The sequence below is a fragment of the Trachinotus anak genome, unplaced genomic scaffold, assembly GCF_046630095.1.
Source record: "Trachinotus anak isolate AG129_WGS33_773 ecotype Australia unplaced genomic scaffold, CSIRO_AGI_Tana_v1 ptg000003l, whole genome shotgun sequence".
Lineage (NCBI taxonomy): Eukaryota > Metazoa > Chordata > Actinopteri > Carangiformes > Carangidae > Trachinotus > Trachinotus anak.
Window position 1 is genome coordinate 11,921,509 of NW_027273854.1, and position 26,981 is coordinate 11,948,489.

General features: G+C 39.4%; 5 protein-coding genes across 6 annotated transcripts; 3 read left to right on the top strand and 2 right to left on the bottom strand.

The window, feature by feature from the left end:
- Positions 1–275: 275 nt before the first annotated feature.
- slc25a17l (solute carrier family 25 member 17-like) lies at positions 276–5,332 on the top strand. The gene is made up of 9 exons (XM_071473718.1): positions 276–551; positions 739–799; positions 1,668–1,734; positions 2,174–2,328; positions 2,739–2,855; positions 2,961–3,106; positions 3,775–3,870; positions 4,476–4,558; positions 4,671–5,332. The coding sequence occupies exons 1-9, from the start codon at positions 477–479 to the stop codon at positions 4,816–4,818; spliced, it is 948 nt and encodes a 315-aa protein (XP_071329819.1). The 5' UTR covers positions 276–476; the 3' UTR covers positions 4,819–5,332.
- Positions 5,333–8,008: 2,676 nt separating this feature from the next.
- dxo (decapping exoribonuclease) lies at positions 8,009–11,433 on the bottom strand. Its single transcript, XM_071473716.1, has 7 exons — positions 11,185–11,433; positions 10,138–10,610; positions 9,813–10,039; positions 9,383–9,602; positions 9,151–9,286; positions 8,660–8,754; positions 8,009–8,543 (listed from the first exon to the last, which is right to left on the bottom strand). The coding sequence occupies exons 1-7, from the start codon at positions 11,194–11,196 to the stop codon at positions 8,408–8,410; spliced, it is 1,299 nt and encodes a 432-aa protein (XP_071329817.1). The 5' UTR covers positions 11,197–11,433; the 3' UTR covers positions 8,009–8,407.
- Positions 11,434–11,462: 29 nt separating this feature from the next.
- stk19 (serine/threonine kinase 19) lies at positions 11,463–14,341 on the top strand. 2 transcript variants are annotated; one of them, XM_071473720.1, is made up of 7 exons: positions 11,463–11,601; positions 12,117–12,212; positions 12,307–12,449; positions 12,536–12,774; positions 13,222–13,319; positions 13,460–13,607; positions 14,068–14,341. In XM_071473720.1, exons 2-7 carry the CDS (start codon positions 12,119–12,121, stop codon positions 14,111–14,113), a joined length of 768 nt encoding a protein of 255 aa, XP_071329821.1. In that variant the 5' UTR covers positions 11,463–11,601; positions 12,117–12,118; the 3' UTR covers positions 14,114–14,341. The 2 variants fall into 2 exon arrangements, with proteins under 2 accessions (XP_071329821.1, XP_071329820.1); XM_071473719.1 differs by having other exon boundaries at positions 11,466–11,613.
- Positions 14,342–15,274: 933 nt separating this feature from the next.
- On the bottom strand, positions 15,275–22,615 carry LOC139617760 (ras-related C3 botulinum toxin substrate 1-like). The gene is made up of 6 exons (XM_071473721.1): positions 22,042–22,615; positions 20,683–20,754; positions 20,137–20,254; positions 19,798–19,860; positions 17,089–17,248; positions 15,275–16,973 (listed from the first exon to the last, which is right to left on the bottom strand). Exons 1-6 carry the CDS (start codon positions 22,074–22,076, stop codon positions 16,843–16,845), a joined length of 579 nt encoding a protein of 192 aa, XP_071329822.1. The 5' UTR covers positions 22,077–22,615; the 3' UTR covers positions 15,275–16,842.
- Positions 22,616–23,638: 1,023 nt separating this feature from the next.
- On the top strand, positions 23,639–26,557 carry LOC139617776 (salivary gland specific protein SAGSIN1). The gene is made up of 2 exons (XM_071473722.1): positions 23,639–24,050; positions 25,569–26,557. The coding sequence occupies exons 1-2, from the start codon at positions 23,871–23,873 to the stop codon at positions 25,587–25,589; spliced, it is 201 nt and encodes a 66-aa protein (XP_071329823.1). The 5' UTR covers positions 23,639–23,870; the 3' UTR covers positions 25,590–26,557.
- Positions 26,558–26,981: the final 424 nt, after the last annotated feature.

Genomic DNA, 26,981 nt, shown 5'->3' on the forward strand with positions numbered 1-26,981 from the left:
GTTGAATCAAATTTATTAGACTAATTCTTCTAAAAAAAAAAAAAAAAGGTGATTAATAATAATTAATAATAATAATAGATGATTTCTATTATTTTCACTCTTTTGTTTAATACTGCTCCCCTCCCCTCCGGTAGGCGGTTGTAATGCGTCTTTGTGGCTGGTTAAACACCAACAGACGAAGAAGAAGAACAAGCCGAAGAATCGACAGCAGAAGAAGAGTTCATCCGCTCTCATCCACCAATGAATGGAGACTGGGAGGAAACATAGCCGGATAGTTTTCCCTCTGCACTGCTTTCTCTTTCTGGCCACCTTCTGGCTTGTAAACACCATGGGGTTATAGCCGTGAGCGTTTACTTCGCTCCCTCAACGATTTCCGCAGCTAGAAAAACCGGAACGACCGCTGTCTCCCCCCGGCTCGCTCCGCGGTTACTTCCCGGCGTTTAGTGCGTGTGCTCCGCCCGGGAGAGGCTGCAGAGATGTCGGACAACGGCGGCCCGGCTGTCGGCCTTCTGTCTTACGAGACGCTTGTTCACGCTGTGGCAGGTGCAATGGTGAGTGGGGATGAAATGCAATAAGAGAAGATGTCACAACTTCGTGAGGATCTGCGTGGCTGTGGCCGCTCCTTGGGTAGCTTGGTGTTTGCAGTGTTGGTGGTGTCGAGGAAGGTGATAATGGGGAGTTACTGAGCCTTCACATTACACTAACATTACAAAGCTTTGTCTTTTTTTTTTTTATCAGGGGAGTGTGACAGCTATGACCGTCTTCTTTCCCTTGGACACGGCCAAAAGCAGACTGCAGGGTGAGTTGGAAGTCTTATCATCTCGGACAGAGGTTACCTGATAGCAGCAACCCTAAACAAGGCTGAATCAGTTCAGCGTGAAGCTTTACTCCATTAGGGAGTAGCTGTAACTGCAGTCCAAAGATGTAAAGGAGTAGTCCATTCATTTATTATTGCACTCTCAAAAAGATGAGACCAAGATGTCCTCACTTTTAGTTTAGTCTTTATGAGTCCTACACATAAATACACAAGGACAAACCTATCTACACAGGCCTGTGTCTTTATATATCTAATAATTGGGTAATTGGCAATGGTTTTTGATAATCGATTACTCATTTTGATTAGATTTAAGAAAGAAAAAAAAATCAAAATTCTTTGAGTTTAGATTTTCAAAATTGAATATTTTCTGGTTTTCTCAGTCCTCTATGGTAGCAAACTAAATATCTTTGGGTTTTGGACTGTTGGTTGCACAATTTGAAGATGTCACCGTAGGCTGTGGGAAATCAGGACAAATAGTTTTCATAATTTTTTGACATTTTATTGACCAAGGGCTCATCATTAATTGAGGAAATAATAGACAGATTAATAGATGATAAATAGTAAATGTTAATTGCAGCCCTGATGTTGCTTGATATTTCTGTTGTCTTCTTTTTATTGTGACATTCCGCTCTCAAAAGGACATATATCCCACTTTCTTGGGACCCTCCCTGCCTTGTAAACACCCACGTGCTTCAGACTCCATAAACCTTCCTGTGCCACAGAAAACATTATAGAGCAGTTGAGGCTGAGTGGTGTTCCTCATGACCAGTAAACTGATTTTGGTGGAGTGATCCTTTAACATTCGAACAACTTGTTCACTGACTTACACCACGTTTTTTTTATTTTTCAGTGGATGAGAAGCGAAAATCTAACTCCACCCCCATCATCTTGGCTGAAATTGCAAAGGAAGAGGGCTTGTAAGTATAGTTGTGTGTCATGCTTGGTGGTGCTTATTTTGTTTTTATTATCCAGTCAACTTGGTTTGATTTGTACAATTGAGTGCACAATTGCAGCAGACATTTATGATGTGTAAAATCTAAACTAGATCTGAAACGGTCAGTTTACTACCTAAATGATCAACAGCAAATTAATTGGCAACAATTTTGTTAATTGATTAATTATTTAAAGTCATTTTTAAGCAAAGATTCTCTGTTTCCAGCTTTTCTTCTTCCAGAGATGTGTGTTTTCTGACATAATTATAGACCAAGGGATTAGTCAATAAGACATTTAGCAGATTCATCAATAATGAAAATAATTGGTTGCAGCCCGAATTTCCAGCTCCCTCATGTTCAGGCCGATGATGTGGCCACAAAACCAACACTCACTATTCGAGTGGCTCTCCACCTCTTCTCCCAGTCTGTCTCTGTACAGAGGCTGGTTTCCAGTCATCTCCAGCCTCTGCTGCTCCAACTTCGTCTACTTCTACACCTTCAACACACTGAAGAAGCTGATGGCATCTGGTCCGGGCAAGTCCAGACCTGGCAAAGACCTGCTCATGGGGATTGTAGCAGGTAAATGCAAACAGAGTAAAAATAATATTCATTAATGACTTGGTGGAAACCATAAAGTACTAAGGGTGTTGACTGAAGGAATTAAAGTTGTCCTGTGGAGACAAACAAGTATGTTCACATTCAGTGTTACTCACAAAAACTCGGTGTGTGTATCTGTAAGGCCTAAGAAAAGTTAAATGCATTTCCTTCCTTGTATCACATTCCCAAAGCTGCTTTTTAAACCTTTTTTGAAATTGCATTGCTTATGTTGAGGCTGCAACTAACAATAATTTCTACTGGCGATTAATTTGGCAATTATTTTTTCATTTGACTGATAAATCGATCTGATAAATACTCTTCAAGGAAGGTACCTTTAAGAACAATTTAAAAAAAATTTTTTTAAAAAAGCTAATGATCTGTTGTTTATGCAGGGGTGGTGAATGTGGTCTTGACCACTCCCATGTGGGTGGTCAACACTCGACTGAAGCTGCAGGGAGCAAAGTTCAGAAACGAAGACCTCCGGCAGACCCGGTACAGGGGCATATTTGGTGTGTGATGTTTACAATGTATCTGCATTATAGTTCAGCAGCTCATGATTGTTTTTGTTACTGTGCAGTTGTAAAACCCTGCTGTGTTTGGGCTTCCCCCCTCAGATGCTTTCTCACATATCATAGCCAATGAGGGAGTGGGGACTCTGTGGAACGGCACTCTGCCCTCTCTCATCCTTGTCGCCAACCCGGCTGTACAGTTCATGTTTTATGAGGCCATGAAGAGGAAGGCAGGCAAGGGAGGGAAGAAGGTGAGAGGACACAAAAGAGAGCTGTCATTGTGTTGAATACTATGTTACTACAGCGAATATATTATCTCTTTTTTTTTTTAAGAAGTATGAACTAACAACAAATTCTGAAATAGATCATTTTTACTTGTTGAATACAAACATACTCCTCCCTGAGAAGAGATACAAATGCTTAATATCCCAGCAGGGATGAAAGTCATGTTTTTTAGTTTTCATTTCTTTTCAGAGTGTCTGAGACAATATTTAACTGAATTATGGCTCCTAGTCATGTTTATATTCCCATATCCTCTGGCTTCATTGACAATTATTAATTGCAGAAGACAGATAATCATGTGTCTATCTACATAATAGTGACCTTTTAAATTTATTTTCCATTTTTTAGTGTAAAACCAATTTTGTTTTGTTGGCGTTGGCAAAAATGAATTAGACCAACAAACAGCGGCTGCTGAAACGTTCATTCTGCTGACATTATGTTGTGCAGTTCAAGCCTGAAATTGGAACACTGTTTCTATGACCAGGGAGGATCCCATTTGAAGTGCTGGTTTGTGTAAAATGCATCATTTTGCCCCATGATGACCCATTTCATGTTTCGATATCATATTTTCTGGGCAACTTGCATCAATCAAATAGTGATAGTCTACTTTAACAATTCTCTTTGTCTCCTACCACAGATATCCTCAGCAGAGATCTTTCTCATTGGAGCCATTGCAAAGGCCATTGCTACCACTGCGACGTATCCTCTTCAGACTGTCCAGGCCATCCTGAGGGTAAATACTATCTCATATCAAAGTTCACGTTTTGGTTGTTTACTTTTCTACGAGGTCTCAAACAGTAGCCACTGTTAAAGGATATGGCTGCTGATATTCCGTATTTTTCTCATTGTCAAGCAAGTCTCATACAACAATGTATTGATTCAGCCAAAGCCTGATTGTCTTACTCCTCTGAGCCACAGACCCCTGTTTTTAAAGATTTACATCTTCAGTAGGAACCAGTGTGTTTGGGGCCATTATCATTATGTTTTGGTCTTCTCATGGGATTTCTTGATAATAACAAAATTTTAGAATAGTTTTCCAAATTAATTTTAACATTATAATGTATGTTTTAACATGTGTAGAAAACATTTATCGGAAGAGAAGAAATAAAGTATTTTTATCAGTGCTTAGAGTTAAATGGAAATGCTTTGGCTATACGTACAAATATAGAATATGGGTTTATAAAAATGAAACCCTAATAAAGCTTTCTGTAATCACACTATGTATTTTAGAACCTGCCGTTAGTTGAACAGAAATGTTTCACGATCTCATGACAATATCAGTTCTTTAACAGGACAAATCTCAGTGAAATATGATAACCTGCTGTGTTTTCTCATCAGTTCGGTCAGTACAAAGGTGATGGCAAGGATAGTGTGATTGGAGGCCTTGCAAACATTTTCTCCCTGCTCATGGACAGAATCAAGTGAGTACAGCTCCAAATATAACCGTAGACGCATTTCAATGTCACTGTGAGAAACCAGTAAAGATATAATAATAGATTGGTCATTAATATACGTTTGCTCTCTTCATTACAGGAGAAACGGTGTTCTTGGTTTGTACAAAGGCCTTGAGGCCAAGCTGCTACAGACAGTACTGACAGCTGCCCTCATGTTTGTTGTGTACGAAAAGATCACTGCAGCTACCTTCCGAGTGATGGGTCTGAACAAGAAACTGAAGCAGTGAACACACAACTACTTCAATACATTAGAGCATTAATACATTTGTTGTGGGTAGGTTTTATTAATGCCAGTCAGTCACATAAAATGTAATAAGAGATGGGATTGACGCCTTTAGGGGCGCGGATTCTCACAGGCGCCCAAAACATGGAGTGGTTGGTGTAATACTTAATGATACCTTCTCTTTTTTTAACCTTTAACTCATGCAAACTGACCATGTCTATCAGTGAACAGTGAATCTCTCTTGACAAGGTGAAAAAATGAGTGGCACCTAAATAATTAATATGTGCCACTAAAAAGTTATGAAAATGCATTTATCCCAGTTTGGCCTGATGTGGATGAATGCACAGCTGGAGTGGTGCCAGTCTTAACATAATGGACCTTTTGGAGGCAAAATGAATCTGAACATCCTTTCATTTGCACAAAAAAGACCAATGTCACTTCATCACTTTTCAGGTTCACTCGCCTACAATTTAAATTATATTTCACCATGAAATTAAAAAAAAAAAAAAAAAAAAAAATGTCAGCTGACATTTTAAAACTAGTTAGGGAAAAACATGGCAATTTTGTAAAGGAAATGTTTGACATTTGGGGAAATTGCTTATTTGCTTGCTGAGAGTTAGAAGAAAAGATTGACACTACTCTCTCACCACTAAATATAAAGCCACCACCAGGTCTGGATTACCAGCCAGACAAAGCTGACAACTACTGTGAGGCCGTGGACACCAAAAGGCCCTAGAAGCCCCAGGTTTACTGCATATTGTTAGAAATTTGCTCCACCAAAGCAACTCTGATGGGTCCTCAGTCTGTCATGTTGTAGGGTCACTGTGTCAAAATCTAGTTTTAAGACCCTTATTATTTTAGTTTATATTATGGTCGTTTGTTGTTTTATCAAATTGCTTCTATACTTTTGTGTGTCAGGCCATAACACACAGAAAACCTTGGGCAAGGTTGTATTTTTCCATCACACTCAAAGTACTGTAAAGCTGCAACCAACAATTGTTTTCATTATCAATACATCTTACAGTTATTCTCTTCAATAACTGATTGATTGCTCAGTGCGTAAAATGTTGGAAAATAGTGGGAAAATGCACATTATCATTCCCTGAAGTTCACATATTCAAACACAAATATGTTGAGTTTACTATGATGGAAAACTATGATGCTAACAAACATTTACATGCGAGTAGCTGGTAGTACATTTTTAATATTTTTGCTCAAAAAAATGATCAAAAAATCCAATTAATGTTCTGAATGTCTAATTGATTAATCAACTAATCATTTAAGCGAGAAGAAATTCCTGGAGGAAATGGTGAGACTGCAGTGGGAGTGGGAGTCAGAAGGGCCTACGTTTTTTTGCCCTGGGGCGCTCTAGGAGGTTAATTTAGGCATGGATACCATCAGTAGCTGGCTAACTTAGCTTAGCACAAAGGATGGGAACACGGGGAAAGTGTAAAAACTCAGCTGATTGCCTGGCAAGTGTATCTTGGCAGGGATCAGTTGCCATGGAAACCAGCAGAGACTCTAGGAATTTACGGGTTGGGACCGAGAAATAGTCAGTTACAAAACATAACCCCATAAAGCAGTGAATTGTTGTTTCTAAACCAGTGTCTGGATTGATGAGCTTTACAGGTGTTCATGGTGGCTTTTCTTTCACCCTTGGACAGAGCTAGGGCAGATTCATTCAGTCCCGGAAAGAAAATGAATAAGCATATTTCACAGAATGTCAAACTTTTTCTGTAACATCAGGGGTTTGCTGCAAATGATGAGACCAGTAAGGTACCTACTCATGTGTTACCTTGTTTTAAGCCACTGGACCATTCCTCACGCACTCCGTCTTGTGTTTATCTCTGAGATTGATCTTCCAACAAGGAGATGCACAAGATGTCATTATCACAAGTAAATGAGCAGTAATAACAGAGATGGTGAAAGGGCAGCGCTCTCGCTCATATTTCTAGATTCGTTTGTAAAATCTTCACCTACTTTTTTTGGCTTAGAAAGGTATTGATTTTTAAAAAATTATAATATATTAAGATGAATTTATTACGAACAGGAATGAGTACTCAACATGTAAAGGTTACATGTGTGAAAAGACTGCAGTAAGTGCCTCTATATTATATCACAAAGAAACTGTACTATGAACTGATGCAAGTGCTGTGATTTACACAAACCATGATGCACTGAGTTATCCAGCCACAGTCTTCATGATATTTTTGGGTCAGTGCGAACACTTTGTGTCTTCCATTATTTATCAGTGTCCTGTTGGTAGTCAGAGTTTGCAGTAATTTAGACTATTTGTTTGTCACAGTGCTCTTTCTGTAAGTTGATGAATGGACGTTTCTGCAACCGCAGTCGATTCATTGTTGTCGTCGTTGATGTTGTTGGTCGTTCAAACTGTTAACATGCAAGTTTTAATCATTACAAGAGGTTTTGTCCTCAACACTGCTTTGTAACTTAATTTTTTAGGAGATCAGCCTTTTTGCCTGTTCATTGTATACTGAGTGCCAGTGGTGTAGTTCGCTAGTTGCAGTTGTATAAGATACTATCAATTTACCAAAAACTAGAAACGGCACATTCATCAGATTTGAGCTCGTAAATGTGCCACTTTCTTTTATTACGTTAGCTCAGTTGTGACATGAACCGGTTTCAGACCTTTCTGCTGACTCATGCACCTACTGTCAGGAAATATGGCATATATCTCAATCGACTGTATATCTGCTATGAGATGAACTATGATGCATAATCTTCCTTTTTTAATTCATAATATCAAATAGTGTTGTTAAAGTTAGAAAATTATATTTTTTTTGTCAGAGGTGCACTTTAATCACACTGTAAATCTTAAATGAGTCATCAAAGGTGTTCATGAAACGCAGCCAAATCTGAGGATAGCAGTTGTGAAAAAGCAGAAAGCTCTGAACAAAAGTCAGGTGAGACAGAATGACATGAGCTTTACTTAATAGTGAAGGAGTCCAAATCTGGTGAAAGTGTCGCTGTTACTTGAAAAACCAGCAAAGCCAGTGACACATTTGAGCAACTGTTCCTAGACTACACCACGGATATTAATTGCTGTCGTCTTCTTAATTATTTTCAGTGTTTTTCCAGTGGCATCTTGTTTTCTATCTCAAAATGGACCTCATGTCACTGCAATGTTTTGTCTTAACAGTTTACATGAAAATACTCTGTAACTGCTGATGTAATACTTGAAGTCATCTTCATTTATTTACAGCACAATTTTTAAAAATATATTCTTTTCTAATTATGTTTAAATTAAAATACCACTGTTTTGGGGGTTTAAATACTTGTAATAACAGGAGAATAATAAAGTTGGAGAGACAATATTGACACCATACTGTAAATATTATTTGATTTAACATACACACAAGCCACATAAAAAAATGGCGGTTTGGTTAAATGGCTCAGTTTCTAATGAGCAAATGATAAAAGTCCCTCCAGAGGATCATGGAGTAGTGTTCGGTGACACTGTGCAAGTTACACAAGTAAAGTTAGCCTGAAATCAAATGCCATGATGATGGTAAAGAACCCTCCATTGGAGGTCACATACAGTATATCAACAGTGCTGGTTGACCAGATGTAAATCAGGACTGATGGTTTGAGTTTTGACTACTGGTCATCTCCTGGATATACCAGTGTGGCAGGAATGAATAGTGGGAGTCCCTGTGGATGGAGAAGGTCACATCTCTGTGGGGCTCCCAGGAGAACAGGTACACCACACTGGAAGGGAAACAATTCATTAACTAAGGAATTGCTAACATCGCATGAATACGCTATTAACAAGTGACTATTAACTGAAGAAGTCAAACAGTGTTGTCTGTATCTTTGTAACTTACCTGGGATTGTCTTCAGTAGCCACACGCTTCACAAAGGACAAGAAATCACAGCAAAAGTTCATACAGACTGTTGGCTTCCAGCAGTTGTATTCACTCTGTTCAGAGAGAAGACAGAAGGAGTATGAATATTTTGTGCCAATCCTGTGATCTTAAGTTTTTTTGTCAATTTGTTTAGCCAATATACTGTATTAGACTACAAGTCTACAAGTACAGCTACAGTTTTGTGAGACTCTAAGCTCATTGGTACTCTGAGATAATTGCAAATACATATTTTAGAGTTTTACCATAGTAGCATTTGCTAAGGCGGTGCCAGAGGAAAGGTTAGGAAACCACAAAAGTGAGTAGGATTCATTATCAGGGCACAAAAAAATTTCATGGCAATGCAATATTTGTCAGCATATTTCAGTGTGGACCAAAAAGCGACAGATCAAAAATAGAATCACTTCCTTTTCTCTATGCTTGGATTAGTTTTTCAAACAACTGCACTGTACCTTGATGAGATGTGAAATCTTTGAGATGTGAAAGGTCTCCACAGAAACAACCACTCCCTCATGATCCCGGAAACCTGCTACAACACGAGGGACTCCAGGAAGGAAAGACTGGGCCCACCATTTCAGCAGTTTGAACCTAGGCACCACAATGATGAGAAAAATTAGGTTTAAAACAGTTGAGTGTAGGTAACTCAAAATTCCAACAAATAACATCCCAGGTGTCATCGTCCACCTGTGGAGGTTGCTGCGCTGTTTTGGGGTGCAGATCTCTGCAGAGGTCTTCAGCTCGACGTAGCAGGCAGGAGGAGCTGGAGCGTTGGGATCTTTATCCCGACAGTCCACCTCTCCCGAGAACAGAAGTTTGTGATCTGCAAGCCGAGTCTGCACCACAGTGCAGAAGGCCTCATTAGTGTTGACCACTCCACTCGGGTCAGGTAAACTGTGGGTGTCATCTACAGGGATGGATAAAGGTGAAATGTTAGCTATCATTTAAGCATCTGCTTAAATGCATTTCTAATTTTGACTAGCCATGCCGAAAGCGAGACGGTAAAGCTATAAATTAGCATCCCATAATTTGCCTGTTGAAGTGTCATAGCCGAGCTGGTGTAAGGAAGTGTAAGCAAGGAGACAATAATTATTCTCTATGCTATAAACTAACATACCTGCACATGTGTATTGCTCAAACTTGTACCCCCAGTACATCATCTCTTCATGCCTCGCAGTGCGGTTGTCTCGGTCCCTGCGAGCAGCTTCTGTTTCTACTTCACTGACGTAAAGCGTGCCTCCAAACTTGGTGACCGCCAGCAACCAGCCCTCCCGTGTCTCATAGGGAGTGGTCAGCAGCTTGGTCAGATGACCCCGCCATGTCACAAAGTCGGCATCTAAAACACTGGGAAGAGCAGCAGGTGATCAGAGAATACATGACAACACAGTCGTGGTTATGAGACTATAGATCATAAGTTAGTATCTGACTGTCTGTACACTTACCGTGATGAGGCCGTGGTCACCCTTGAGTCAAGCTTTGATCTGTTGGCTACGATCCAGCGCAGGATGTGGTCCAGCTTCTCCAACACGCTGTCATCTCTCTTTACAAAGCGGTCCTTGTATCCATCCCTCAGGTCAAAATTTGGATTTCTGTCAGGTTCCACGTAGTATCTCATCTGCCTGCTGTCATTGAAAAATCTACGCTCATTGTCAAGGGAAAAACATCCTACTTCGACCGGCTGTTTGTACAAAGGAAAGTCTCTTTCATAAAGCTCTCTTCTGGTGCTTAAACCCCGAGAGCTGAGTGGGTTTTGCCAGGGAGTTGACCCAGACTGATACTGGTGGTGGTAGTTTGGTCTGGAGCGTTTCATCTCACATTGATCTCTTCCCCCGTCATCTCTTTCTCTTCTGTGTGCTGACTGGTAACTATGGCACCGGGATTTGGGATTGTGGGATCTGTGGTTCTCCATTGCAACCTAATGGGGATAAGAGCAATGAAACAAACTGATGAAGCTGCTGATTATTCAGATGTTCTTGATTGTCTTGTCACTTGTCACTATTTATACAACACCTAAATTCATTTCAAGTGCATTTTATTAATTATTGTGTGGCCCAGTATACTTGTAGACACTATTTGTGCACCATCTATATATTTTATTTTCGTTGTTTTGTTTTATATATTTATTTTTTTGGCTTCATAATATGAATAGTAGAGTCTCATGGATTCTTTAAGGATACTAATCTAGTTTATTATGAATATGTTATTGTGCTCCCTTTTGCTGCTGTTTTCCAGCATAGGATGAATAAGGTTAAACCAATCTCCCCGTGATCTACACACACAATACAAGACAACGGTCTATTGTGTGGATGTGAATGTACATGTGTTCATAACGTAAAGATGTATATTTTTGTATTGTATGAGCTGCCCACACTGTGTAAACATGCATGCATGAATTTTGTATGTGAATGAAGGTTTCCAAAAAAATTAAAAAAAAAAAAAAAAAAAAATGTTTTCAGAACTAAATCACTGGTAAACAAATGAAAACTTACCCTCTTCAACATACACAACAGAAGCAGCTAAGCTAACGGCAAGTTTCTCTGCATGCCAAGTCAGTCACGATAATAAACAGGACCTCTTGTAAAAAAAAAAAACGACCATGATATCTTGCAGCAACTTTTCCGATGAGCACAAAACAAGTGACAGTGAGCTAGAGGAAGATTACATGAAGCGTGTTTGTTTTACTAGCTAACTAGCATCGTAGGCTAGCACCAACATAAACCCTGCTTCCGTATGCAGTTGGCCATCCCGTCCGCCCGGTGGGAGCCGAGACACTTCCTGCTTCGAGGAGAGGACTCTGAGGGCTGCTCGTTGGATCTAACGCTTGTGTGGAGTTGAAATTGGACCAGAGAGATGTCAATAGTCATATTAGTGATATTAGTAGCTATCAGCTAACTCGTTTGACTGAGGTATCTGATCAGGTATCTGCTCGTTTGTTCCGTGTGCAGGCAAAGAGGTGTTAACTTAGCAGTTAGCTGTTAGCTTGGCTAACAAGAAAGACAATGAGTGAGAGGTAACCGGTGGGTCCTGCCACATTGTGTATCCTCTCAAACTGTGTTTCTCGAGTCAGTATGAGAATCTGGGCTATAATTTCTACCAGATATGTAAATTAGCGGGTTTATTACAGCCATGAGTCTTAATTGTCCTGTTGTTCACAGATTCGTTAAAAAAATTAACTTGAAGTTGACCGTTTTATTTATTTACTTTTTAATGTTGTTATGTTTCTGTTCCATTCAGCAAAAGATGCCAGGGCAGGAGATGTTATGTGTCATATAACTATTTGTCCTCCTATCTGAGATGACATGGGTTCTCTGGCTTTGAGTTTGCCGTGTTGCTGTGAAATGAGCAGCTGTTTTGAGTGAACAGCTGATTCATCCTGCAGGTCCTGATTTCTCTGATTTCTCTGCCATCACTTCCCCTCCAGGCATGAACAGGAAACGGGCTTTGATTTCAGACACTTTCAAAGTGAAGAAACGAAGGAACGGCACACAGAAGTTTGGTGCTGAAAATGATGGAGACGGTAGGTGTGGCTGCCAAAGAGGTGACTGCAATTTTATATCTCACTTAAGGATTACATCCTTAATTCACTCACCACCTACATCTTCACCTCAAAGGTCCAACTGACATCAGATCCACCCTGGAGTACCTCATGACGCTGTTCCCCAGAAAGCTCTTCAATGACGCCTTACCTCAAATCGTACTTAAGCACCAGCTCTACAGCATACATAATGACAAGACTTTGGTGGACAAGGAGGTGGTAAGATGTGCGCTTTCGTGTCAGAAAGGGCAAATGTCTGTCTATATGTGAAAATTCAACACCACTGACATCCTTGTGGTTCGCAGAATAAACTTCGGGAACAAGCAGAACTGCTCATGTTCCAGCTCGGGTTTCATGCAGAAGCTTTCGGGCTGATTTTCGCTTCAGACTACAAGGCCAAAGTGCTGGCAGGAGAGGAGGGCAAAGTGACACGAGCCACAGTGGAGAAGTTCCTGGAGAGAGTGTTGACTTCCTCTTGCACAGATCTGAGCTTCAGCAAAGACAAAATGCTCAGGGAGTTCCTCTTTACAGACTCGGAAATAACGTATGAAAGATCCTCTGTTTCTTTTTCTTTATTTGTCAAATATTGTTGCAAAAGTGTTTATTTAACAATTACTCATCATTTGAGAAATTTAACACACACCTTTTAAACAAGATTTTTGTGAAGCATGTTACAATGCTGAGATTTATTCAAACATTTGAAATCGATTTAAAATTCTAGTGGTGACAATAACAATAACAAGTCTGTTAAGCTGAACATTTGGGAAATGGGTTTAAAGTTCTGCACAAGACAATGTATCCACAACTTTGCACTCAGTTTAAAGTTGATATCAGGGTTTTAAAGGAAGTTAAAGTTATTTTATGTGTCTCATGTGCCAAGAGCCTTTTTTGGTTTTACTGTTAAGAGTGTGAGAATACTTACATCTGAAACGTCAGACTTGTCTTAGCCATTTTCAAAGATCAGCACATGCTTTATTTTCTCACCACCCAGGCAACTAGTGAAGTCAGGGGTCCTGACTGTGAGGGACGCAGGAAGCTGGTGGCTTTCCATTCCCAACTCTGGCAAATTCACCAAGTACTTTATAAAGGGTGGGTGTCTGAGAAAGTGTCAACAAAACTATACTGTAACGATGTCACATGTTTCGTTCTAATTTTTACCAGATTTTCGACAGTGCCTTTCTAATTGGAGGACTGTTTGTTTCTGACCATCTTACCGCTTTCCCTGCTAGGTCGTAAAGCTGTGCTCAGCATGGTGAAGAAGTCCAAATATAGTGAAGTCTTAAAGGCAGAGCTTGAGGAGCGGCGGACAAACTCACAAGTGAAATTTCCCATGAAATACCACATCCATGACATTGTTGGTGCAGACCTGGTAGAGAGGTAATATTTGTTTGTATATTGCCCTTGGATGCTTGTGATTCTGAAAAGTGCTGAGTTTCAATTTGAGGTTTTCCAGTAGGTCAGAGTTAACCCATCTGTCACATGAAAAGCACAGGTACTTCATGCAGCTGCTCTGATTTATGATCCTCTCGGTTCAATAATTGAAGGGTTTTTCTGTTACATGCTTGGACAACCCACAGGCTAGGTGCTGGCTCTCAGTTTTAAAATGCATTCTTGTGGTTATTGTTGAAACCTTCAAAAGCATGCCAGATCAATCCCCTTACACAGAAAATGATTTACAAGTAAAACACAGCTACAGTTAAAACTTCTTAAATCAGCAATTTTTAACTTGCATTTACCAGTGAATAGACCAATTTGACATATCACCTGTGCTTGGTTCTTGGGGAATACTACACTATTACACCTTAATTTACTGAATAAACTTTGTTTTTTTTTCTAGCATACCTACAACTTCAGGGACATTGTTACGATTTGTTGATTCCTGAAGCACTGCGACAAGACTGACATCAGTTTGAATGAAACCAATGAGGATCTGGAAAATGCGTAAGATGAAAATAGTATTTGTATGAGGACTGTGAATTAATCAAGATTTCAGATTTAGATTCTGTGCCAAAAGAAATGAAAAAACCTTGTGGGTTTATGAATTGTCAATTACGTTGACAGGACCTTGTCAGATTTTGATTTATCTTATAATAAAAATGATTTGAAATGTTTCTTTCCCTCCTGAGTGTTATGATATATGTGCACACCATGAAACCACTTACCATTGCTGTCTGTAACCGGTGCTGCCAGGTGTGACTGACAAACAGTAGCACAGCCTCAAACCTGTCCAACTTTAATAAAATAGCTAAACTTTTATTTCAGATAACAGATGGTATTTGTTTATCCTGAATGTATATGTGTATATTTATATATATATATATCTCATCTCACTGTGTTTACTACTGAAGTGGTAGTGAGTGGTAGCTGTACCACTAACTACTGCTGTACTGCATTATATGAAAGTATGCAAACATTACAAAAGCCTAAATATATTGTTGTACAGTTCAGCAACACTGCAAACTACATCAGTAATTAACATATTTAAATAAATACCCCTTTGACAGTGTCAATCAAAACAGAAGATTATAAACATAGTAAAGTTAGAATTTATAGCCGAGCAGTTGGATTGGAGTCCATAAGGTGTGTACCTGTAAGTTTATATGGGTCTATAGACCTCGTTAGATACTGTGGCTATTATTAGCCTTAAAATGGACCTCTATCGTCTGAAGTCTCTAAGTCTAGTGACAAATGCGCTAAGTTGACAACACTGCAGGCTGTATACAACCCGCTAACAGAAACTGCACCAAGTCGTTTTGAAAGAGAAATAGCCAATAGGGAAACTCCTGACTCAGTAATGTGGCACTCAGCTGACCAATGGAGGAATTATAATGACTCAACTCTTATCAGTCAGTCAGCCAGTCATTGACCTTCGCAATTATAGGGCTGTCTACTCTGAAATCACCACACTCACTTTTAGCATCTACATTTTCCAGTATGGTCTGAGTGAAGCATTAGCTGTAATTCAGTGTATTTTACTTTTGTGTTGCAGTTTTGCATCCAGGGAAAACCAAGGTTGCGTTGCCCAGCGAAGAGACAGAATAGAGTCGGTTTTCCTGGAATTTATTGGCTTTTTCAAAAAGTGACAATAGCTTTTATCCATAAAACTAAAGAGTCACAACATTGGCTTGAATTAAAGCACAGCTTGATGTCGGAATACAATACAGATGAGCAACATGTACTTAACCCCTGATCTAGTAGTTCAAATACATTTTGTAAATAGGCAAAAAATATAACTGTAGCAATTCTAATCTTAAGTTTTCAGTATATGTTGCACATACATGCTATCAGCATTAATTACAAAAAGCTAGGCTTGTAGGGAGATTAAGGTAGCGTTAACTGTAGAGGTAATAAACAAAGGATATTCATAGTGTTAGTTTAACAATACAGTGAGTGAAGTGTAACTTCTGTGAAGAAAGATACAAAATAGTCAATCACATGATTATAACAAAAATGAGTACACTGTATACTACACCATAACCGACAGTAGCTTTGTTACTGTTATTAGCAGGCATAAATGCTCTTCTTAGTGACATTGCTTAGCCAGTAGTGATGCTATTAAAAATCAAATGTGCTGCACAAAAGGTTTCTGATAAATGCCCACAGAGCATTAAAGGTGCTCTTGATCCCCGCCACCAAAACACCTAAACAGTTCTAATCCAATATCTAATTAAGTTTTCAGCTTTGCACTCTTGGGCAGCTATACAGTTGAGACATTTCTAGGGAAACATTGCAAAGAGGAAAGAAAAATACCATAAACTTGACAGGTACAATTGGAGCCAAACACATAAAATACTGGATCATTTTGATTTTTCAGGGATTAATAATAGCACTGTTGGTGTCAGCAGACCTTTTCCCAGTCTGAATTTTTCAGTACGTCGCAGGCATCATTCGATCCATGAAAATGAATTAACGTGAATCGTGCTAGGGCTGAAAACTATCTGAGGTGAAGAGATTATGGTACACTAACAGTAATTTGAGGCAAAAGAACTTCACAGATGGTTACTTTAAGTTCTTTGTTGACAGCGCAATGACACGCGACTGCCCTTTGCAAGGTGAAACTGAAATTAATAATATGCCATCGGTCATGGAGCTGAACAAACAGCAGCACACAACAGCAAATTGTCAGCTGTATTTGGAAGGTTTAAAGGTTTGAGACAATAGAACAAAGGTTTTGTTTTCGGCTAAAATACAGTATGTGTGCAGAATGTATTTGGCAATATTTCTTCCACTCAAAACGAACAACCAAGACTGTAAACAAAAAAGGTGGACAACCAGTGGAAGAACAAATTGAAAACATTCCACGGTCCATTTTTACAAAACATCCAATCCATTTCAGAAGGCCTCAAGAATTTCATAATTTCATAGTCTCGTCTATACAGTATATGTTGTTAGGAAAGAACTAGGGTCTATAATCATCCAACCCTTTCTCCTAAATCTGACCCTATGTCAAATTTTTCATGGAAATGGTTGGTATAACTGCTGTAGCTACACTTATGGAAGGAAAGAAACTGAAGTACATTGTTTTTGTGTGTATACTGGTGTTTTTCTCCTGTGTCTTTTAGCCACCCTCACCACTCATGTTCCCCTGTAACCGGTTCAAGTGGAGGAAGTCTTAGAGGAGAGTGCACTTCTTCCCCTTCTTCTTGACAGGTGGAGGGCAGAGGACGGCCCGGATGGCCTCGTCAAACACAGTTTTAAGGCCACGTTGAGTCAGAGCTGAGCACTCAAGGTACTTGACGGAACCTGAGGGAAAAGTACAGAGAAAGTCTCTGGTTTAATGTTTTTTATATTTGTTTTCTTAAAAACTTTGAGCAAAAAGCACCAGAGAAAATTGATTTAAGTTAATATGTGTTGTTACCAATCTCTTTGGCCATTGCCAATCCTTGGGGATAGGTAATCGGAGAGAGTTTCTTCTCCTTCAGCTTCTCCATAGTGTCCTTGTCATCTCTCAGATCCAACTTGGTGCCCACCAAGATGATGGGAGTGTTGGGACAATGGTGTCTCACCTCAGGGTACCACTGTGCAGAGAACACAACACTGAGAAGTTAGTGTAACTTTTCAAACCTTTGTATTATTTTGAACACAAGACCATTGTATTAAACTTAGCTACACACACACACTAATACCAAGCAAGTGAATGGAACACAAGCATAGAGTTGGTAAGGAGCAAAGAGTACATTTAAACCATTAGCTGATTTTTTGGCCACTTGGCCGCAGCACAACAAGCTGAAAACAAAACTCACTGACACACAGTATTACCAGCTTTTAAGTTGATCTGGTAAAACGGTTAAACAGTTGCACATCCAGCAGATATAAAGCAACATCATCATTCATTTGGAGTTGTTTTTCTGGCCAGCTGGCAAAAGTAAATCCAACATTCACTCTCTTTTACCTCCATTTTTTTTTTTACCAACTCCTGTGGAAGATATCTGTCTCTTTAGCTGTGAGATGCTCCCCTATGTTCAACAGCTAGTTGTTAACGGTATGTCTGGTGATTGGTGCTGAGCAGGTCATATACGGTGGGTTAATTAGAGGCTTTTCAGGCTCTTTTCTCAAAAGAACTACCTGCTGCAGTCATAGACAATGCTATGAGAGTGGCAAACATTAAAGTTGTGGCCCAGAAAACCAAAAACAGCAGTCGCATTTTAATTTCCTTTGGGTACTCTTGACTGCTGTTTTTATAAAAGTAGTGATTATAGCTGCTTTAAGGCTGCACACCAGAACATTGTGCACAGTCAAGGTTTGAAATTGTTTCAGCTTGTTATTGTGAAAATGTCATTGAGTCACATGGTCCCAGTAACACAAAGTAAGTTTAGCTTTAGCCTGGCTCTCTTTGAGTTACCTGGCTTCACAAAGCTTAACGTTGGTGATGCTGGATAACTGGTGTCAAAGGAGCTGGCTACCAGCTGGCTCTGTTAACGCTGTATTTTAAAAAAAAATCCCAGCTATAAGCAAGAGATACTGCTGATTCTACTAGAGACATTTAATAACTGCATTATAAAGGGATGAAAAAAAACTCTCAAAGTAAATTGTTAGAAATAAGTGTATGGACTATTATATATGCCTTGTCAGTGTTTACTACATATTCTAGTCTAGAGTGGAAAATAGAAAGATTTCTGCCCTTTTTCACTATTATCTCATAATAACAAAACAATTCAGAGTGCAGTTCTTTCTGCTGCCATAGCTAGAGACAAAAACTACAGATCAGCTCACTGGGAACTGAAACTGGTCAGCTGAATCTTACCAAAATGTTTATTTATAATTTATTGGGAGCTAATGGGCAGTGTGCAGATACTGCTCAGCTGGCAACTCTTCATGCACAGTCATCATCTCATTGACTCTATAAAAGGTTTCATATACACAACGTTGTTTCATGTCATGCTGAGCTGCAGTGATGGATAACTCAGTCCGGAAACATCCCTACATAAAAACAGCACAATCAGCTGCTTCAGTGTTGCTTAAGTTACCGGTAAGACAATGAAATCCTGGAGGGCCAGTAACAGATTCATGTGTTTAAAGATTAACTAGACGCCAAAACGCTGCACAACAGTTACTAATACTCACAGACAGGATTTTACAACTCTGGAAAGTCAGGGCGGAAACTACTTTATCTTTCGTTGCGGCGATTACAAGGTAAACAGCCGAAATACAGTTTTCCCGTTACAAAGTAATCCACCAAAAATGTGCACTTGCATGTGTTTGATTGCGCACAGCAGGGCTTTGCAAGATGACAACACACTGCATTTCAGCAAGAGTCGCACCTGGTTCAACCTTTTTGCTGGACAGGTCATGATTTGCCAGAGCCCCCTATGTTGACAAACCTGCTGTGTTAAAGAACTGGGCCCATTCAAATGAATGAGAGGGCTATGCTTTTTCATGCAGGCCCCAAGTCTGTCTGACTCAACCTAAGAAGGTTAATGCTGGCTATTCTGAACCAGTCACTGTCGGGAATAAAAACAATGCAACTAAAGTACAGCTGGGAGTGTCATCTAGTGTGGTCAACTTTCTTTCTGAAGTTAAAAGCCCTGTTTTAAACCTAGTGTGGACAAATGGGTAACATTTGCTGACTGCAGTATTTCATTTCAATCCCTTGTGCTAAAAAACAATCACCTCTGTGATAGCAGATGTCCAAGCTATAGTAATGCTAAATTAATGTTTTTAACTGGAATGGTTCTATTAGATGGCACTGGCATCAACCAACCAGACCAGTGCCACCCACAAAATCTGATCAATAATGCAGTAGACAAATGTAAATGTGTTTTTTTAGGTGTTTCATCACACACCAACAGACACATAAGCACAATAAAGACATTAATTAAGTAACATTGCAGATTTCTGCTTAGACATGAACAAAAACACTCAGATGATTCAATTGCAAAAAAAATCATTCATTTTTCAGCAGAAATCAGGGTGAAAATACATCTTTACAAATCTGATTCATCCCTTGAGGAGGGCTATAGGCTAAAATTACCTCTGATCTCTCTTATCATGCCATGTAGTAAAACTGGTCCATGTAGTGACCTTTACAACCTCCACTCTATCCCATACAGGCACTGCATCAACTCACCTTGGCACGGACGTTTTCAAACGAGGCAGGACTCACAAGTGAAAAGCAGATGAGAAACACATCCTGAAAGTAAAAGAAAACAATGCAATCAGACCCCATAACAATCATTTCCTGCAGAGAAAAGCAGTAAAAAAAATGTCCTGTGTTCATGTCGGACAAAGGTGTGGTGTTTTCTTTCCCTCTAACGTCCTTATTCATTCTAAGCACACAGACTTTCCAAATGGATTATATAAGAGCACGACCAGCATTAAAATGTACTTCAAGGCAAATACCACATGTAAAGAATGATGATAAGTGAAATATAATACAGCATTGTTAAACTTTTTCTTTTAATTGTACCGTCTGTGGGTAGGAAAGTGGGCGGAGTCTGTCATAATCTTCTTGTCCTGCTGTATCCCAAAGGCCCAGGTTCACCGGCTTCCCGTCCACCATAACATTGGCAGAGTAGTTGTCAAACCTGATAGAAGTGATGATGTGAGAATAAAATGAATCATCACCTATTAAATCTGACTGCCAAACACAAAATCATGTTTGTTAACTGCCTGCCGAGCCAGTCCATGCTGACGTATCAGACAGATACAGGTCCACAGAGTTTCCAAAACTGGTCTAGAATCAGATACAGGGTAGGTTTTCCTTTTATCTTCCTACAACATTCATTTCCTTGAATCTTAGGTGCAGCCCACAGCAGCAATTATAACCTCTTCTGCAGGCAAACATGGTTTTATCTCAAAAAAGCAACTGAAAAGTAAGATGCCACCTTTATTATGCTGCAACTGTACAGGAAACAAGGGTGGAGACAAATGGTGGGCTGTTAGTGTTGATCGACTCCTAGTCTGACATAAATAAATAAGTCAGTCATACTGGGCTGCAGTCTCAGATACTCACACTGTGGGGATGTATTCTCCAGGAAAGGCATTGGTGGTGTAGCTGATGAGCAGGCAGGTCTTACCCACAGCTCTGGAGGAGAGAAGGAGAGGGAAAATGACTAGTTAAGTGTTTATGATTCCACCTCAAATGGACAGGGGTGCAAAAAGCCATTCAAGATATGTATTAATATAGTTTCCTCTTTTGTGCGACAGCCTGAGCTGACATAGTCAGACTTCTTGTTTTGTCCAATCTATGATCCAAAACCTGAAGATCCAAGTCCAAAACACTAGGAAACCAGCAAATACTAACATTTGCAAATCTGCAGACAGTGAACTTTTGACAGTTTTACTTGTAAACTGGCTTTTACTATTGATCAAATCTAAGAATTTCCATATTTTCTGACAACCTGCTAATCAATTAATCAAGCAATTGTTTCAACTCTAATCAAGCCTGAAAATCAAAAATAGACACTGTTACATGAACCCTGGTCTTTCCTTTAGGAGAACAGACTTACATGGTGTAGACTGAATTTTGGTATTTGCAAGATATGCATATAATATCACTAGAGAAGGGATATTTATCAAATATGAAACTTAAGTGTTGTAACATTTAGTATGAATCCAATCTACTCAAGGGTTCCCCTTCGTCAAAATCGAAAATAATACACTAACTGGGCCCATCAATGACTCTGCTGCTGCGGTATCCACCACACCCTGACATATAAGTTATGAGTGTTTTGACCTCCCACATATTGTTACACACCAGACAGACAGTCTTAATTCATTTTTTTAATTCTATATCAACCTTAAGCTGTTGCAGACAAAGCCTTCACAGTTTCTTTTAACTTACAAGAAGCTGAAAATGCGCAACATGTGTAACATAGCAGTGCATCACACGGCAGCTCACACCAATGAAATGATGGATATAAACCAGAGATTTAACTCTTCATATTTCTTAGTTGCTAAACAACTATTGTCAAACGTAAATTTAGAGGGGCTTAGAGGTATAGGTGAACTGCCCACTGAGGTCTGACTCACCCAAGTGTGAGGAAAACAATGTAACCAGGATAACTTCAGTGAAAGATTAGCCAACCATTTGCATACTAGCTATTTTGTGATGGAATGATTAGCTACATCAGATAACCTGTATGAGATGAATGGCTAATTATGGGTAAATTATATTATCCACGTAACATAAACACGCAAAGTTAAAGCTTGGTGGCTAACTTTACCCGTCTGGGAAAAATCTGGAGCAAAAGGCTTTAACGTTAGCTAGTCTGATGACAATGGTTTAAGCTAATGTCACACTTGGTCATTTTGAGTTTAAATAGCGAATAGGAGGCCTAAAGTCATAGCCAAGTCGATTAAGTTAACTTACCCGTCTCCGACAACGACACACTTTATGGCCTGCATTGCGCCGCAGCTAGAGGAATGCTAAGTTAGCCCGGGGAGCCAGCTAACGTTAGCTCGCACGTCTCGTTTCCTTTGTCCGGGATTGCTCGCTGGTGAAACGTCCGAACAACGTCTCCTTAACGGCTTTTGGTTTCACGGCGGAGCTCCTGGGATGTGGAAGAGCTTGCGGGGAAACTTACAGTAACTTATCGGGCACTTTAACACAAGTTTACTCAGAAATTCCCTCTCGACATTCCCATGCTTTCGTGGGCTGATCGGGAAGCTGTGAAGCAAAACAGCGGCCACCACCCCTGAGGAAAAAAAAATGAAGCTAGACGCCGCCGCCGCCACCACCACCCACCAGATGCTGCATCCGGTGCACCGGGGTTGATACGCCCACTGAAACGTCCTGGAAACAGGCAGCTGGCGACCCACCGGTTTCTCTCAATTCAGAGAATGTGTGAGGAGAAGATGTATCGGGAGGCAAGAGGCTTAAAACGAGAATTTAGAAAATGAATAATGGAAACTAAAGAGCAGGACGGAGTAGTTAGGGTGTGACACGGAGTGCGGAACTGACGTCAGCTCAACAAGTCTTCTTGATTACTACGGATTTTGAGAGTTGAGAAATTATTCCCTGAACTCTGCCTTACGGGCAGTGACCCGTTCTCTATCAATAATCAGATGCTTTAAAGGATAGTTAAGTCTGATCATATTCTATACTAAAAATGCATTGTACCTACAAATACGTGCGTGGAGGTATATACATCAGTGTAATGTAATATAAAGTAACTAATTACATTACAATATTTATTCTAGCACTCTTACACTCCCACACACCCCTGTGGTATTTGTATCCCTGTTTATAGTCTAAGTTTGATTTGTACATAAATATTTATGTTTTTAAACTGACACAAAATGTGGCTAATTGGTGATAAATATTGTGTTAGTAATCACTTAATCTGTTTTTATGATAACATACAGACACATCCAAGGGTCATGTATCATAACCAAACTGACCCTGCCAATTAACCTGTTCGATGGTTGAGAGAAAATTAATCTACCACAGTTTTGATTGTCAATTATCAAACATAGTGCCAAAGATTCACTGGTTCCAGCTTTTCAAATACTGTGATTCGCTACTGTTCTGCGTTTTGGACTGACATTTGAACACGTTTCCTCGGACTTAAGTTTTCAAAAATAATTGACAGATTGTAAGATAATTAAAATAATTATTAGTAGCAACCTTAAAGGACATAAGATGGACAAAGGCTTTAATTTCTTTGTTCAGTTTTTGTTTTATTAGACACTACTGACAAGAAGTATTTGAATATGCCACCATGATTAAAAAATGATAATAATAAAACAAGAGGGCTATTTAAAAAGAGTTTAATGCAATATACCCAGACAACCTATTACTTTATTATAAATATTTTTTTTTCCTAACTAATATTTACTGATCATTTTATATCCCTAGTTCGTTTTCTTTCAGATCTATGAGCAGTACATATCTGTATGTTTTTTAGTTAGTCTACCTGAGAGTCTAAACTCGGGGCATAAAGGACCCTATAGAGTCTTCCAACATCCGTGTGTCACACCGTCATCAGTCCCCCCGGTGACCAGAACAGGGATCGGTGGAGGAGCTGTCGGGGTGGAGCAGCTCTGCCAACACAACCGACCCGTGCAAAAACAAAAATGGAGCTCGGAGTCAGACAGCGATAGAAATATGAGCTGTCATACATCAGTCACTTTCCTCGCCTGCTTTCCGCATTAGCTGACTGAGTCTCCGGAGATACCGCCGAGGCAGACTTCGCCTTTATGGCGGGTCTGACTTATTTAGTGCTCCGGTTTTCGGGCTCCGCTGGTCGGTCTTACGGAGTATTTTCCAAAGGCTTGACGAGGACTTTGTTGATATTTTTTGATCTCGCATGGCGACTGCGAATCAGATTTCCCTATATCTACCTCGTCGCCTCGATGATGTTTAATGTCAGATTACAGGTAATTCATTCAAATTAACTCTCGTTTAGTAAAAGGCACAAGCTGTAGTTCAATTTCCAGTTTACCAGCTGGTTAATGTCAATAAGCCAACACCTGATGGGAAAGGCCCTTTAATTCTGAGTTAGGTTGGTTGGCTGTGGAGGTTGAACCAACGAGATGTTTTGTTTCAAATAACTGTCACCTGCAGATAGATAGCAGATGCATTTTAACTAGTTTATTAGGTACACCTACCTTAAACTCATGCTGTCATATACAACAGGCTTCATCCACCTCCATGAAGGTTATAGTGTTCAGTTTTTTATAGTGTTGGTTCTGCTTTATGTTCACCTTGGCGGCTTAACTTTGTGGTGCTGTGAAGATGACTGACACAACATGGTCTGACTAAATATACAGCTCTCTATATAACACAATAAAAGCTACAACTAACTTCCTTAGTGGCCTTTAAAATATCAGAAAATTGTTAAAGAAATATGTCCATTATAGCTCCACCAGTCCTGGACTTATGAGGCAAATAGCTATATTGATATTTGTTTAAATATTTGTTTAATTTCGTTTTTTGCTTAAAAAAATTGCTGTTTTTTTCCTAATGAACACTCGCACATATCAGAAAGCAATCTTGATACACATCCCTTCAATTTTTTTTATTCTATTTGCTTTTCTAAAATTTATTTATTTATTTATTTATTTATTTATTTATTTATTTATTTATTTATTTATTTATTTTTAAATGACCAAGACATGTACTGAGTGGGATATTTTACAATCAACTTGTCAGTGCTCTCTCTCTGGTGGACAGATTGTGTAATGGTGACAGTTTTCATTTACCTTAATTTATGTGACTTGTTATTTATTGGCCCATATACGAACCCATACCAATATATTTCCAACAAGCTAATATCAGCCTATTCAGCCTATATATTGGCCTATATGTCTAGCTCTAATTTTCATCACAGGACTCAATTCATTATCATAGAAAAGAACTAAAGTAGAAAATCCTCACATTCACTGGGACTAGCACATTTTTTGCATTTTTCTATAAAAAAAAAAAAAAAAAGATCTTAAAAGTTTTGATTATTAGCTATTCAACTGACACTTGAATGGATTTTTTATGACTAAGTGATAATTAAATGGTAGTGAAACTTATTTCAACAACTGACACTTCAACTGATTTTTACCATGCAATTTAATAATTACATACCAACTGATGCTTTCATAATTTACAGGGCTTCCACTGAAATTTCATTTGCTTATATTGTTTACAATTTAACTGATTATTATAAATGTAGCCAATTAATTAGATGTTGATCCTATAATTGAGCAAGTGATTAGTGGTTTCAGCTCTAAATGCATTTGCTAATAAACTGGTAGCCGTGCAGTGTATGCTGCTGACATAAAGTTTGAGATAAGTGTCCCGTTAACATTTTCATTCATGTCTTCATTTGCGATTTGCCAAGACGGATAGGTGTCCTCCAGTTTGTATGTAGTGTGTTGCCTGACAGCCTCCTTGTCTCTTCACAGGTACACATTGAAATCCACTGATCAATCTTCAATGCCTGCATTTGGACTCCAAACAATAAACTGCGAGCACTGTCATGTTTCAGTCCTCTAAAGAAAACTGGCTGGTGCTGCACAGCAATGCGTGGAGAGGAAATTCAGACTGCAGACTGGTATAACAATGCGACAGTGTGACACAACTGATTGTTGTGGTCAGCCCTTGTCACACGAGCCGAGTGCCTTTGCAGGGGAAGGACAGCAGTGATGTCTGCAAAAACAAGCTGAGGTGAGCGGTGATATGTGAGGGCGGAGGAAAAAGATGCACCTTTTTAAGTCGCCACCTGAGAGTCGGGAGCCGCTCGTCCTGCCTGTGAAGACTGTGGTGGACGAAGGGTGGATTTTGACACTGCCGTTTCTCTGGATATCGAGGACTGCGGCGTGGATTTGAACATGAAAACGGATGACTGTTGCTGTGGAACTTTGTAGCTTCTCTTTATCGTCTGACATGTATGTTTATTAGGCGTCAGTGTAAACATCTCACAGAATAAACTGGAACCGTCTCACTTTAATTTAAAAAGTAAATATCTCCACCGCATGACACAAACAAGCATGTTTTTTGCCCTCTTTGGTTCGGACACTTTATTTGAGGTTGGGGTTAGCTGTATAAGCGGTACGTGGTCTTTGAGCAGTGGTTTGTTATAGGATAACACGACAGCTGCCACAACTGTTCTGCTGGGAATTTACAGTCTGTCAGTAAGTGCAGTCTCAAAGGGAATCGCTGCATGTCTTCTCTGTCTGTACACACAGATTGTCATACTCACTGTTGTGTTTCTGTGTATCAGTGGCACTTGAAAGGTGACATTCGTGAAAAATGTTACCTTCAAAACTATTTTTGTAGCTGCATTTGTCCCTAGTGCTTATTTCTGTGATGATGTGTATTCAGGGTTTTCAAGTCAGAGAATTGAGGATAGGGATGATTGAATTTGAAAAGGAATAAATTAATGAAATCACTATTCTCAGCCTTTTTTTTTGTAATTCTTCATTAAATTGGCAAAGTGTCAGTTTAAAAAAAAAAAAAAAAAAATCTTTTTATTATCATTCCCGTTACAAATGGATGCCATTTTCCATTACATACTGTATCTTCAAACAACATATAGACAGCAAAATGTGGAAATTCCCACAGATTCAGAAAACAGCATGGTGCCACAGATGTTGAAGGGCCGGAGCTCCTGCAGGAAAAAGAGCTGACTCTTGCGGCTCAATACAGGCCCTTCCTGTTCAGGGCTGGAGAATTTCTGTAAGTGGCAGGTCTTCTTGTCGTGCCTGATGCCATTTTTAAAATGGAACTACTATGGAAATATGAATAAACATATGCTGTAGTACTTTCCAATTTAGCTATACTTTTTTGCACATTATTTTTTTTTCAACACAAGCTTG